General features: G+C 37.1%; 1 protein-coding gene across 2 annotated transcripts in view; it reads left to right on the plus strand.

Moving 5' to 3' along the window:
• The window catches only part of Nrdc (nardilysin convertase), a 92,056-nt gene that overhangs the window by 17,551 nt on the left and 60,077 nt on the right, over window positions 1-14,428 (plus strand). The window contains exons 2-5 of one of the 2 annotated variants that reach the window (XM_004639124.2): window positions 9,071-9,395; window positions 12,137-12,270; window positions 13,278-13,347; window positions 13,703-13,784. In XM_004639124.2, the coding sequence (XP_004639181.1) occupies window positions 9,071-9,395; window positions 12,137-12,270; window positions 13,278-13,347; window positions 13,703-13,784 (611 nt within the window). The remainder of the gene's footprint in view (window positions 1-9,070; window positions 9,396-12,136; window positions 12,271-13,277; window positions 13,348-13,702; window positions 13,785-14,428) is intronic. The other variant, XM_004639125.2, reaches the window with a different exon arrangement.

A 14,428-nucleotide genomic window follows, 5' to 3' on the forward strand; every position in this document is an offset into this window, starting at 1 on the left:
TGTGAGTTATGATTAGTGTTTAGTCTGATAATGACCTCTTTTATTCTTTCAACGTAGTTATATTATACAACAGAATATTTTGCCATCTGATTTGATAACAAAATGTACTCTTCATCATGCCTTGAAAATGTGACATTTCAATTCCACTCTCCATATTTGACATGATATGTGTGTGCAGCAGTTAAAAGGGTTGCAATATGTTGATACATATGACACTCAACATGTCATTGAGTTTCTGAATACATTACTGTAATTTATAGAGCATCTAGCAGTAGTGTAATATAGTGAGAACACCATGTAAAGCCTTTCATAGGTACTCAGTTTTTTTTATTGTAGCATAAGTGCACCCACAGACCATGTATAAATGTGTAAGTGTGGCTGTGCTCCAGTAAAATTTTATGGATCCCAAAGTTTGAATTGCATATAATTCCATGTATTGTGACATTAGTTGAGAACTGGGGGATTTTTTTCCTTTTTAAAAAATGTATTTGATACAGGGTTTCACTACATAGCTCAGACTTGTACTGATCCTCCTGTTTTCAGCCTCCTTAGAGCTGGGATTCTAGGTGTGCACCACCATGCCTGGTATAGGTGGCCAGCTCAGCATGCCTAACTGGTGAATTTTTCAAGAATTAAAATTCACTGTGTTTAGGCCATAGAACATAATTTTTTATCTTCTTTCCTTCTGTAATGCAAACTTTTCTTATCTTTTTAATATATGAATAAATCTTGATTCCATTAAGAGATCTTTATTTTATTCTGTTTTGTGACTTTTTTTTTTTGTGGTGCCGGGTGGGGATTGACTAAGGGCCTTTGCACTGAGCTACATCTCCAACCCTTTTTGTTTTTTATTTTGAGATAAGGTCTCACTAAGTTGTCCAGACTTGGAATAGTTTTGTTCAAACTTGCCTCAAACTTGCAATCCCCCTGTACCAGCTTCTTCTAGGATCACATTCACTTTGCAGAAGGAGAAATTTTCAAACAATCTTCATATGAGTGGACTACAAAATATTGATTTATTGTTTCCATTATGTTCATCTAAATCTTAAATTTAGTAATTGATTATGTTGCTAAAATTACTAATTTCTTTATTAAGATTTTTTATTAATAGGTATTTTCTGATAATGAAATTTAGTTATAGGGCTTTGCACATGGCTTAGTCATAGAGTGCTTGTGGAGGCTGTGGGTTCATTCCCTAGTACTACCAAAACCCCCCCAAAAAAACCAAACAAAGGCATTAGTAAAAGGTATTAGGTATGGTGTTGCTTATATATAATCCCATGTACTTCAGTGGTTGAGGCAGAAGGATAGTAAAGTTCAAGGCCAGCTAGGACAACTTAGTGAGACCTTGTCTCAAAATAAAATTTAAAAAGATCTGAAAAACTAAAACTAGAGATTCCATTTGACCCATCTATTCACCTTGTAGATATCTTTGCCAAAGACTTACAGGCATCATATTACAGTAGTACATGCATATCTATGTTTATAATAGCACAATTCATAATAGCTAAATCTTTTTTTTTTTCTTTCTGAGAAAGGGTCTCACTATGCAGTTCTGGTTGCCTTAAGCTCACTTTGTAGCCTAAGCTGGTCTTGAGCTCACAGTGATCCTCTTGCCTCTGCCTCCTGAGTGCTGGGATTGCAGGTGTGTACCACCAGTATAGTCTAAAAAAAGGGGTGTCATGTCTCAAGTTTATTCTAGAAATGTCTCAAGTTTATTCTTTATGGCTAAGAAGTACTCTATTGTATTATAGAAAAAAAAAAAACCCAAACACATGTTTTTTTATCCAGTCATCTGCTGGATGATGAGTGGGCATTTGGGTTGGTGGGCATTTGGATTGTTTCCAAGATTTAGAATTTGTTCTGCTATAAATAAGGATGTACATATATCGCTGTGGTGTGATGCCTTTAATTTTTTTTTTTTAAATATTTTTATGTATTTGGTACAGTGTCTCACTACGCAGCATGGACTCGTAGTGATCCTTCTGTTTTTTGACCTCTCCAGTGTTGGGATTACAGGAGTGGGCCAGGTTGCTGGCTCAGTGCCACTCTTGGGGCAGGGCCAGCATGGCATGCAGGACCGGGGATTGAACCCTGGTCCCTGAGCTTTCCAAAGCAGGTGCTTAGTCCACTGAGCTATCTCGCTGGCATGATGCTTTTAATTCATTCAGCAAGATAACCAGAAGAGTAAAAAATGAAAGCCGTAGTTTTAATTTTTGAGGAATCTCCATACTGATTGCTACATTGTTTTACTGGCATCTTAAAAGGAGACCTGTAGGTTTTAAACTGGAAAGGTTGCTCAAGTTCCAAATACTGCCTAATTAATAAATAAAGTCATTGCCTTAAATTGTTAAAATTTCAGGCCTGGGTAGATAGTGCTAAATCATTTTGAATTAAAAAGAGGTACTTGGAATAGGGACTGGGGAGACTTTCTAATTATGTGACGTCATCCCTCATGTGTATTTTTAGATTTAAATATATAGGCTCTTAACTGTTTTTAAATTTCAGTAAATGGAAGTGGCTTCTTGACAAAATGTTGGTTTATTAAGAAACAAGAGTACAAGAGTGCTTTATTATAAAGAAAATACCCTATTCTTAATTCTTTTTTTTTTTTTAATTTATTTGAGAGAGAGAGAGAGAGAGAGAGAGAGAGAGAGAGAGAGAGAGAGTGGTGTGTGTGAGTGTGGCCAGCTCAGCCCACCAGGGGGCGGGGCTGGCTGGCATGTGGTGCTGGGGGATTGAACCGCGGTCCCTGATGCTTTGCTGAGCTTGTTTTAAGTAGGTGCTTTAGACCACTGAGCCATCTCTCCAGCCCTCTTAATTCTTAAAAATAATTCAGAATCTTTTCAGGTATAGGAGCAGGGAGATAATGAAACCAAGTCAAGGAAGACAAATTGAATAGGCTGAAAAAGTTTTCTTAGGAGATTGACAATTTAGAATCACCTCCCTCATGCATATATTTATTCAGATACATAAATACAGTTCTTGAAATTACATTACTTGAGGGGAAATAGTGATAATTATGAAGTAAGCCACCTAATCATACTCTTTTGACCTAAAATGATCTCCAGCACCATCTTTGCAAGACTACAAATAGCAATTAAGACCAGAACTGGAGTCACTGATTTTTTTTTTTTCTGATTGTTTTTTATATATGTGAAAGTTAGGCTTAAAGGCTATATTACCAGTGTATATATTTCGTGGTATGGCTATTGATAATCTTTTGCATATTTTCATATTTGTAGACATTTAAGATTTTGTTTATCACAATTATTGCTGCAGTAGAAATTGATATGTGCTTGTGTGTGTGAATATTTCTATGCCACCTCGAAATGAAATATACCTTATTGTGTTAAAAGGTATTCAGAGTTTACATTTTTAAAAAGTCAGCAATGAAAAATGGCAGTCTAAGTGCCTGTGTGGTGCTTAGAAATAAAATAGCCTTATTTCCCACAAAAATGCTGTACCATTTGGGATTATTGGCAGTGTTGTGAGAATTTTTTTTTATAGTTTTTTTTTTTTTTTTTTTTTTTAGCGGAACCAGGGATTGAACTCAGGCCCTTGCACTTGCCAGGGAAGCGCTTATTCCACGGAGCCATCTCCCCAGCCTGAATTTTTTTTTAAAGACACATTTATTCAGTGTTCTGATCAGACTGTTACATTTAGCAATCAATAGCATAGGTGCAAAAAAAGATCTACAGTAAAACCCTTTGTTGGAATGCTTTACACTTTCCACGGAACAGAAACTAAAATAACCTGTTATACAATTAGTCATAAAATCAGTCCTTGAGTTTTTTGCCCATATGCATGAGTATTGTCTAAAACATGTCTTCTTTGTGGCAGCTAGGCCCTGCCACCACTGTGCTTGGCCGAGTTCACAAATCTGTTGTAACCTGGAGCTTCCCTGTCACTTCTCTAGCTGTCCTCTCCTGCTAAGCTTTGTTTCCTGAAACAAACCTTCTGCCACTGCCATAGCTACTGCTGCTGCTGGAGCCACCATAGTCACCTTGATTTTGTGGTTTTGTAAAATATTGGCCTCCACCACCATAGGGCCCAGAGCTTCTGCCTCCAGTTTCCTCCCTTCAAGGGTCCAAAATCTGAAGACTGACTGTTGTAATTGCCAAATTCATTGTAGATTCCACCACCTCTATCTATTTCATCCATCATTACCAAATCCATTGTAGCCATCTCCATATCTACCTCCACCACGGCTTCCACCAAAGCCATCTTGACCACTGAAGTTTCCTCCATCTTCAGCTTCAACAGGGCTTTCCTTACTTTATAGTTGTGGCCGTTCACAGGGTGGTATTTTTGAATGACAATCTTACCCTTAAGTCATGATTGTTAAAGGTTACAAAAGCAAAGCCCCTCTTTTTTCCACTGCCTCAGTTGGCCATAATTTCAGTCACTTCGATTTTTCCATATTATTCAAAATAATCTTGTAGGTGATGTTCTTTAGTATCTTCTTTAATGCCACCAACAAAGATCTTCACTGCTAAGTGGGCCCCTGGTCTTTGAGAATCTTCTCTTGAGATGGTTTACTTTGGTTCCACAACTCTTCTGTCCACCTTGTGAGGCCTTGCATTCATGGCTGCATCCAGCTCCACAGTGGCATAAGTGGCAAACCCAAAGCCACTGGAACGCTTGGTGTTTGGGTCTCTCATTACCACACAGTCTGTGAGTATTCCCTATTGCTCAGAATGGCTCTTCAGACTCTCATCAGTGTTTCGAAGCTCAGCCCTCCAGTGAAGAGCTTCTGTAGCTGTTCAGGTTTCTTGGGAGACTCTGACTTATACATGATGGCAGTCGGAAGAGAGACTGACGGTGCTTCCTCTGCGGTGTCCACCACCAGAAAGTGAGAATCTTTTTTGTCTCCTAGCATTAGTTATTAATAGTTTTTATTTAGGTAATTCACTGGATAAAAAATATTTGTTTTATTTTTTAAAATTTTGTACAAGGTCTCGCTGTGTAGCTCAGACCCGTAATGATCCTTCTATCTCAGCCTCCCCAGCGCTGGGATTACATCGTGCCCAGGTTTCAATGGCTGGCTTGGCACAGAGCCAGCATGGCCTGCATTCGCTGATATTGAACCCAGGTCCTTGTGCTTGCCAGACAGGTGTTTAGACTGCCAAGCTATCTTCCCAGCCCATTATTTCATTGTTTTAATTTGATTGTCTTTTTTTTTTTTTTTTTTTTTTGCGGAACCGGGGATTGAACTCAGGTCCTTGCGCTTGCCAGGGAAGTGCTTATTCCACTGAGCCATCTCCCCGGCCCCCCCGTCTTTGGTTTTTGATGAAGTTGATCATTAATCATTTCATATACTAGAAATCTTGTATTTTTTAGTTTTGTTTCTTTGAGTTTTCTTTGAGACAGGGTTGGGCTATGTAGTTCAGGCTTGCCTTGAATTCACTATGTACTAAAGCTGGCCTTGAATTTGTGATCCTTCTGCCTCATCCTCCTGAGTGCTTTTTTTTTGGGGGGGGGTGCTGTTAATCATTGGAATACTTTTTCATTGTTAATTTTTCTCCCAGTTGATTTAGTATATGATATTTTATAAACTTTGTAAATTAACATGCTGTAGACCTCTCCTTATTCATGGTTTTGCTTTGAGTTTTCTGCTATTCTCAGTCAACTGAGGTCTAAAAATATTAAGTAGAATACTGCAGTTATAAACTACCCATCATTCATTCATCTACAGTGCTAAAGATTGAACCTAGAGCCTGCACAGTGAATTGCATCCCCATTTCTTTTTAATTTTTTTTTTTAATTTTTAAAATTTTGAGACAAGATCTCTATCAGTCACTAAATTATTCAGACTGGGCTCAATATTGTGATCCTCTTGCCTCTGTCTTCCAGAGTGCTGGGATTACAGGTATGGGCCATCACATCTGGCTATCCATAAATATTTTAAATAGCTTGTTCAAAATAGTGTTTTGAAATCCTGCACCTACCTGCTCTAAGCTGTGTTAGAGGTGATTCCTCTTTTTGACCAACGTATCACTATACACACACTCTTTCCTTACTTAGTAAATGTCTAAGTTATTAGAACTATAGGGCTAATGGTATCTCCAATTTAAGCTGGTCATGGAAACACATGTTTATTATCTTAGCTATTAGGGAGGCCAAGGCCAGAGGAGTGCAACTTGGGGGCCAGCCTGAGTAACTTAGTGAGATCCTACCTGTTGTAGTCAGGGTTTACTTGGGGATAGACTTAGCATAGGACATACTTTATAGGATTATTTTATAACATTCACCCAAAGAGTCAAATACAAGAGAGTACGGGAGATCTGTCCACACAATAGAGACAAAGAATCCAGCTGAAGGCCTGGACCCAATGGCAATGTCCTACACGAGTCCTGCTGAAGTGCTAGAGACCATGGCAATATCCTCTGTGAGTCCAAATGGAGCCTGGAGCCCATGACAGTGTCTCATGTAAGTCTGTATCAAGGATCTGTACTGAAAGGTCCAAAGGTCAGTGTTGGAAGCTAGAAAGTTTGTGTTAGTGGGATGAAGGATCTGTGCAAGCAGGCTGAGGGATCTGCACTGGAGCCTGGCAGAAACCCTCAAGGTAAGGACCAGTGTTCCCCCGCAAAGAATTGCAGCTATCCTCAGTGAGGAGGACCCAAGCTTCTCTGATGATGAGAATAGCTGCGTTCATACCAGAAAAAACAGTATGACAAGCTTCAAGAGAATCATAGCATACCATCTTCCCCTCCAGTTCTTTTTTTATGCTTTTGGCAACAATCAACAGGTGGGCCATTGATACTCAGCACCACGTGGATTCAGTTCAGCTGAATATTACAAGTTGCCTATTAATCTATTACACCATCTTAAAAAATTAAAAAAGAACTAGGGATATAGCTCAGTACCCTGAGTTCATGCCCTTTATTGGTTTATTCTCATTTCTAGAATTTATGATTTGTAAATGATGTCTTTTTCTGCTTACTGTATCTTGTAAATTTTATTCTTAAAACAAAAACAAAATAAACTATAAAATCTTAACTAACATTTGAGTTGTGAACTTTCAAGATACAAACAGATCTTGCATTAGGAACATTCCTAGATGCATAAAAATGGCAGCAGTAACCCACGTGTCTGCTGGACATTGGGCCTGTGCTTACTATGCAGTGTGATAATATACAGTAGTACAGTGCTCAGACAGACCCCAGGATGTCTGGAAGCAAGAGGAAAAGCAGAGATGATGTGGAAGCAACTGCTAGGAAGTTCAAAGCAATAAGCAAGGAAGCAAAAGTGAAAATAGTTGAGGGATTAGACTGAGGTGAAAAGATGGTTAGACGTCATTCATTTTTCTGACATTGATTGTTCAACCACTGGCACCATTCTAAAGAACAAGGACATGATCACGGAACATGTGAAGTTTTTTTTTATGCTTTACATATTTATGTCAAGGTGTGTATGATTCACTTTGCTGGACTTAAAGAACATTCTTCTGGAATGGAACTCATAAGACATTGTAAAACCACAAATTTTTCTATCATTTAAATGAGATTTTTTTTTAATATGGAAAGAAGATAAATTCAGTCTGCTTGAGCCAGAGACTTCCTTCCTTGTCTTTCTTTTCATATTATTTGTATTTTCTGCTTGATTTTTTTCATCTTCAAGTTTTAAGTATACCTTCTTTGATACCTTCATTCTTTGTAAAGCAGTGTGTTTCTCTCTTTCATTCTGTGTTGTAGTGGTTTCATTGTCATTACTAGACAGTAAGTGCCTGACGGTGAGGACTGTGTTTCTTTCTTTTTTTCTTTTTTAAATCTAGAGTGTAATAGTATGTGATACATATGAGGTAGAAAATAGATGCTTTTTGAATTAATATACTGAAGAATTAGTATAAATGGGAGCAGTCTGTAATAGGTACCTAGAGGCCAAACTACTATAGTAGTTTTTAACTGCAGACTACCAGCCTGGGGCATTTAGTTTTTTTGGAGAGGTAACTATTTCTTTAGTCTGTAAAAGTAGCACTTCAAGACGGGTATACATGGTACAAAAGCAAATCAACAAAGTTTAAATTTACATGATTTTTTTGTTCTAACACAAGCTAGCTAGCCTGACTGCTTTGTGTATTGAGGGATGTTTCTCTTGGGTTATGTTGACCAGAATAGTGGAATATCTTAAAAATAATAGAAGAGGCTGAGTGGTAGGGTGATTGAGTGATCAACTTCTAAAACATTATTTGAATATGTAAATATTTTTATATAGTTCAGAATTCAAAATGAAGTATTTCTGTTTCCCTCTGGCTGTTCAGAGACTAGTTTTTGAAGTCCCCCCATAATTGATTTGATTAGTTTATAAATGCAATAGTCTTTCTTTATCTGTAGAGAATTTGAAAAAAAAAATCATAGAGGATTTGTCTTAAAACCCTTAAGGATGCTTGAAACCACAGAGTCTACACCCTATGCATTTGATACATACATGTATACACAAATTGAATGCCTTCTTCCTCTTAACACTGCATTGTGGCCATAACTTTTGCAGTGATAGCAGAAGCAGCACAAGTTTCCTTGTACTTTATAGTAGATCTTAGCAATGGAACATACAATTTTTTCTTATTGAGTTGAGAACTTTCACCTTTCATTTAATGGAAGCACTTTATAACTTCTCTTTGGGTTATCTAAATTATTAGCATCTTCACTGTTAAGCTTTGGTGGCCTTGTAAGTTAATTAGAAGTTACTTAAACACAAGCATAGCCACAAACCACAACAGTCTGTCTGATGACCAAGATAGTTACCAAGAGACTAATGGGCAGTCAGCATCTACAGTATAGATACACTGGGCAGTAGGAAGATTTCACATCATTGACTAGATAGAGTAGGATGCAATGAGATCTCATAATATACAATGTGCAAGTTGCAGTATATGAATTAGAATTTTTAGACCGTGGTTGACCATGGGTAACTGAAACTGAATAAGAGGGTAGATGAGTACTATTGTAGTGTTGTTTTTTTTCTCTGTGTGTATACTTGGATTGATTTTTTTTTCTTAAAATTACTAACTTCATTACTTGTGTTGGTATAATAAAATGAATTAAAATATCTTGTTAATTTTTTTCAGATACATCAAATTACAGAATGGGTTGCAGGCACTTTTGATTTCAGATCTAAGTAACATGGAAGGTAAAATAGGAAACACAATAGATGATGAGGAAGAGGAAGAGGAAGATGAGGAAGAAGAAGAAGAAGATGATGAAGATGATGATGATGATGATGATGATGAGGATTCTGGAGCTGAGATAGAAGATGATGAAGAAGAGGGATTTGATGATGAAGAATTTGATGATAATGAACATGATGATGATGATGATCTTGACACTGAGGATAATGAACTGGAAGAACTGGAAGAGAGGGCAGAAGCTAGGAAAAAAACCACTGAAAAACAGGTGTGATTTTTGTCTATTTTATCTTCTAAAATTTAGGTTCTTTGAGATAACTACTATGCTCATGGTTTATTTTTTACTGATCAAAAATATCTTATTTTCAGTAAAGGTGTGTTCTGTATAGGAATTGTATTTTGAAAACATTTTATTCTGGTTACAAAATAAATACTCATCATAAAACCCATGGAATATAAAGAAAACCAAAACAAAAATTTTCTATAACCTTTCAGATGTAATCAGTAGCAATATTTAAATTTTTATGTATTTATATACACAGTATGTTTTGGAAACAAATGCCAGGAGGTAAGGATCTTCATAAATTTTAGCCTAGGGTGAGAAATAAGAAAATGCATTATTTTTAGAGAGGCTGGAGAAAAGAATGATGTTCATATATAATCTTCACTTAAGCCCAGAGTTCTAATTTCTGTTTAGGTGATTGAATTTGATTTATCTCTGTTTATTGGAAAGCACTGAAGACTAAGCCAAATATACATTGCAGAATACTTGGAGAATTGAACTTAGATTGATATTATAACAATTAGAAAATAGATACGTAGTCCTTAATAGAATTTTCCTCATGAAGAGTGTCTCCATTTTTATAGTAGGGAGTTCTCATATTAGAAGATAATATTTTGAAGGCATTACAGTGATATTGACCAGCAAATATTTATTGAAGTTAGTTTCTTGAATATGATAGTGCATTCAACATGGTCCAGTCTATTGATGCAAGGTATTAAGTATTTAGGTGTTATATGAATACATAAAAGTGGTCTGTCCTCAAAGATGTCAAATGTAAATCATAAGTAATTAAGAAGTTTTGTTTTGTCTTATTGTGATGAGAGTCTGTATTCCCAGGCAAGTCTCAAACTCCTGGGGTCAAATGAGCTTTCCATCTCAGCTTCCTGAGTAACTGGGGCTGCAGGCATGTGACCGTTCACCTGGCAGGTGTCAGCACTTTTAAAAGAATCTTTTGATAGTCATTTTTGTGAACTTTTAAAAAAACTCTATTAGGTTTTTTTTTTGTTTTTTTTTAAATTAAGTTGTTGGGGAGACTGAATTGGATATCTGAGAAGGTTTATATATCTCATTAGTAGAATGTTTATCTAGGATGTGTGAAAGACTGTCTTCAATTCCCAGCATCATCAAAAAGAGGGGAAAAAAAGCTTTTTGCCCCTTCTTACTTAAATGTTGAGTAATGCCTATTTCTCTGTAGTATGAGGACAAGGGGGGTTACACTGGAATGCTTTACAGATGAAACTCAAACACTGAAAAAAAAAATCACTTGATAGTGTATACTAATGTGTTTATAAACAGGGATTAATAAATTCACCTTTAATGAAAAATATTTAATTTCAAATAGAACACTAATAGGAAAAATTATAAAAGTCACAGAATATAGAGTAAGAATCTCAGTTTAAAATGATTTCTTAGGCTGGGTGTGGTGACGTACATCTTTAATCCCAATACTTGGCAGGCTGAGGCAGGACAATTTCTGTGAGTTTGAGGCCAGCCTGGGCTACATAGTGAACTCAAGGGGGCCGGGGAGATGGCTCAGTGGAATAAGCGCTTCCCTGGCAAGCGCAAGGGCCTGAGTTCAATCCCCGGTTCCGCCAAAAAAAAAAAAGGAATACATAGTGATCTCAAGGCCAGCCTGGACTCTACAGTGAGACCCTATCTCAAAAACCAAAACACAGCACAACAAAAATTGCTAGTTTTCTCTGTAACTGGATAATCTTAGGCCTTTTTATTTTTCTCTGTTTTCATTTTTCAAGGTCAAATGGTCACAACTTTTTTTTTTTTTTTAATTTTATGTATTTGGTACAGGATCTCACTATGCAGCTCAGACTTATAGTGATCCTTTTGTTTTTATCCTCCCCAGATCTGGGATAGCAGATGTGCACCACAATGCCTAGTCTCAGTGGCCTGCTTGGCATGCCTGGGGTGGGGCCGGCATAGCATGAAGTACCTGGGATCAAACCTGGGTCCTTGTGCTTGCCAGGCAGGCACTTAGACTGCTGAGCTATCTCTCCAGCCCTGTCACATAATTTTTGAAGTTATTTTAGCTCCAAGATTGACTGTGCTAAAACTTCACTGAATATTTGTTATCTGTCTGTCTGTCTGTCTGTCTGTCTGTCTGTCTGTCTGTCTGTTGAGACAAAGTCTTTAGTCTTTCTGTATTTTCTGTGAGAAATTTTTTTCTGTCTCTAAGTAGCTTTCCCCTGTGTTTTGGCCATCTTTATGTCTTTTATTAACTGATAAGATAATTGTGATTTGGAGAGGTGAAATCATTTTGATTCAGAATCAATGAGTACCCTAGTGAAAGGAAAGAAACATATCATTCCATAAACTGGAAAAATAGTTTATGTTCATTGGATGAATATATGTCTGGAAAAGGAAACAAAATAGATTAGTCTAGGTAAGAGATACCTTAAGAGTGATAAAATTATAAAAGTTTTATGTTTTAATAATTATTTGATAAATGTAAATCTAATAAAGTAGCAAAATAACTGATAGGGTTGGGTTTTTTTGTTATCTCTTACCTAATTTACTGAAATATCTTTTTAAAGTTTTTCCTTTGTAAAAGTTTTTCTTGATCTAAAAGTTTGATAAATTAATAAGATTGAAATTTAAGCATGATATACAGAATTATTTGTTGAGGGCTTTCTTAATTCAATTCTCATATATGAATTCTCAAGTATTAATTTTTTGGGTAGAAAATTCTCAAGTATAAATTTCTTTTCTAGCAATTGCAGAATCCGTTTTTGCTGTGGTCAAAGCTGACTGATAGACTGTGGTTTAAGTCATCTTATTCAAAAATGTCTTCAGCCCTGATGGTCCAGACAAGAAATCTTTATGGGGTAGTTGCAGCTGAAAGCAGGTTAGGCACCTATTAAATATCACAGAACAGGTTAGACTATGGTTTGAAGAAGTGGATATTCCTCCATGTTTTAACTGAGTTCATGTATACCTAAGTCTTCAACATGAGATACATAGAATCAGATGAGGCTGTTTGGTTCTTCTAAAGACATATTGTCATTTCTGACTCTTTATTTTTTTATTTTTATTTTTTGTATTTTGGGGAAGGGTTTACAGGGTGTTCAGGGTCTCACTACTAGATCGGACTCGTAGTGATCTGCCTGTTTAACAGCCTCCCAAGAGCTGCGATTAGGGGGGCGTGCCAGTCTCACTTGCCGTCTCAGAGTGCCCCAGGGGCGGGGCCGGTGCTGTAGGCCAGGGGATTGAATCCTGGTCCCTGTAACTGCTTACAGGCACTTTAATCCGCTGAGCAATTTGGCTGGCCTACAACCCTTTATTTTGTTAAAAATCAGTTTTCCCAAGGCATTGGGAGAAGGTAGTTTTGTTTTTTGTTTTTGTTTTTGTTTTTGTTTTTTGCTGGCTCAGCCCTCTCTTGGCATTTGGTGCTGGGGATCTAAAACCGCAGTTCCCTGCACCTGCCTAAACTTGCCTTACCAGGCGCTTTAGACTGCTGAGCTATCTCGCTGGCCCCAAGGTAGCTTGATAGTAATGAACATTATGCATGTTCAGTAAAAAGTGAAGAACTACAGAGCCTTTTTGAAGTCTAGTTCTACAGCTTTTTAATAGCTACATATTTTAGCTTTACTTTGTTAGATTTTTTTCTAACAAAACTTTCTGAGTAACACAGATTTCACCTCTAGTTACTGAACACAGAGGTTTTAATTGTATAGAGAGCTTATATCTACTTAAATATGTTAATTTTGTGATTTTGAAAATCTGTTAATTCAAGGAGCAAACTTGGTTCAGCATTCTGAAATTCTGACATGGTAATTGGGTGGGCTGGCCAGAGTCCCCTCCCCCGTTTTCTTCTTTTTTTCTTTTTCTGTCTGTTTGTGCTTTTCTCCTTAGGTCTGCACCTGTTCAGCATTTGGCAGGATGGCAAGTGGAGGAGCAGCAGGGTGAAACTGATACAGTTCTGGTGAGTTTCACTTTGCTGCTCCTCCTGATTTTCAGGGAAGAATTTTGTTAGTTTCCTATTGGAAAACTTCATCTCCAGTTGAGTCCTTAAGAGGAGATAGTAATATATTCCTTTAAGATTCACTCTCCTGGGCTGGTGAGATGGCTCAGTGGTCTAAAGCACCTACTTAGAACAAGCTAAAGCTGAGCAAAGCACAGGGACCGCGGTTCAATCCCCCAGCACCACATGCCAGCCAGCCCCGCCCCCTGGTGGGCTGAGCTGGCCACACACACACACACACACACACACACACAATAAATTAAAAAAAAAAAAAAAAGATTCACTCTCCTATTTGTGTGTGTTTTACTTCCTCCAGTCTGCAGCGGCTCTTTGTGTTGGAGTTGGGAGTTTTGCTGATCCAGATGACCTGCCTGGACTGGCGCACTTTTTGGAGCACAGTAAGATCTTGTAAAATATTCCCAAGTGCTTTTTTCCTCCAAATATATATGAAACACATATCAAAAATATATGTTTGATAGAAATATAATGCCCAGTAAAACCTTTGCAAGTATAACTCCTGCTAGAAACATAGTTGCAATATAAAGTACTTGTAACATCTAAGCAAATTTCCCCTTAAATAATGGAAACTAAGATGATTCACTCCACAACCCAAAAAACATTCATATAAAAATGATTACAGTACTGTAATATAATAATATGAATAATAAGGAAAATACAAAGTATAAAGAAAAACATTAACTTGCCCTTTTGAAAACCTTCTTGGCTGGTGAGACGGAGATGAGAGGAGGGTTATTATGTAGGATGACTTTCAGTATCACCAGTGAAATCACTGCTGTCTGTTGGCTCAGTGCAATCTTGTTTCATGCAACTTTCATAAGGAACTACCCAACGACATGTACTTTTGCCTCCTTTTGAGGATTTCATAGAAATGTAACATTGCATTATTGTCAAATAATAACAGATTCATTGTCAGATAATAACAGATTCATTGCTCTGCTACAGCCTTAATCAGATGGTGTATTTCTATAAAATTTTGCGTCATTTGCCACCTTTTACACATCTTTCTAATCTCATTTGAAGT

This window comes from Octodon degus, unplaced genomic scaffold (genome assembly GCF_000260255.1).
Source record: "Octodon degus isolate 3935 unplaced genomic scaffold, OctDeg1.0 scaffold00107, whole genome shotgun sequence".
NCBI classification, from domain to species: domain Eukaryota; kingdom Metazoa; phylum Chordata; class Mammalia; order Rodentia; family Octodontidae; genus Octodon; species Octodon degus.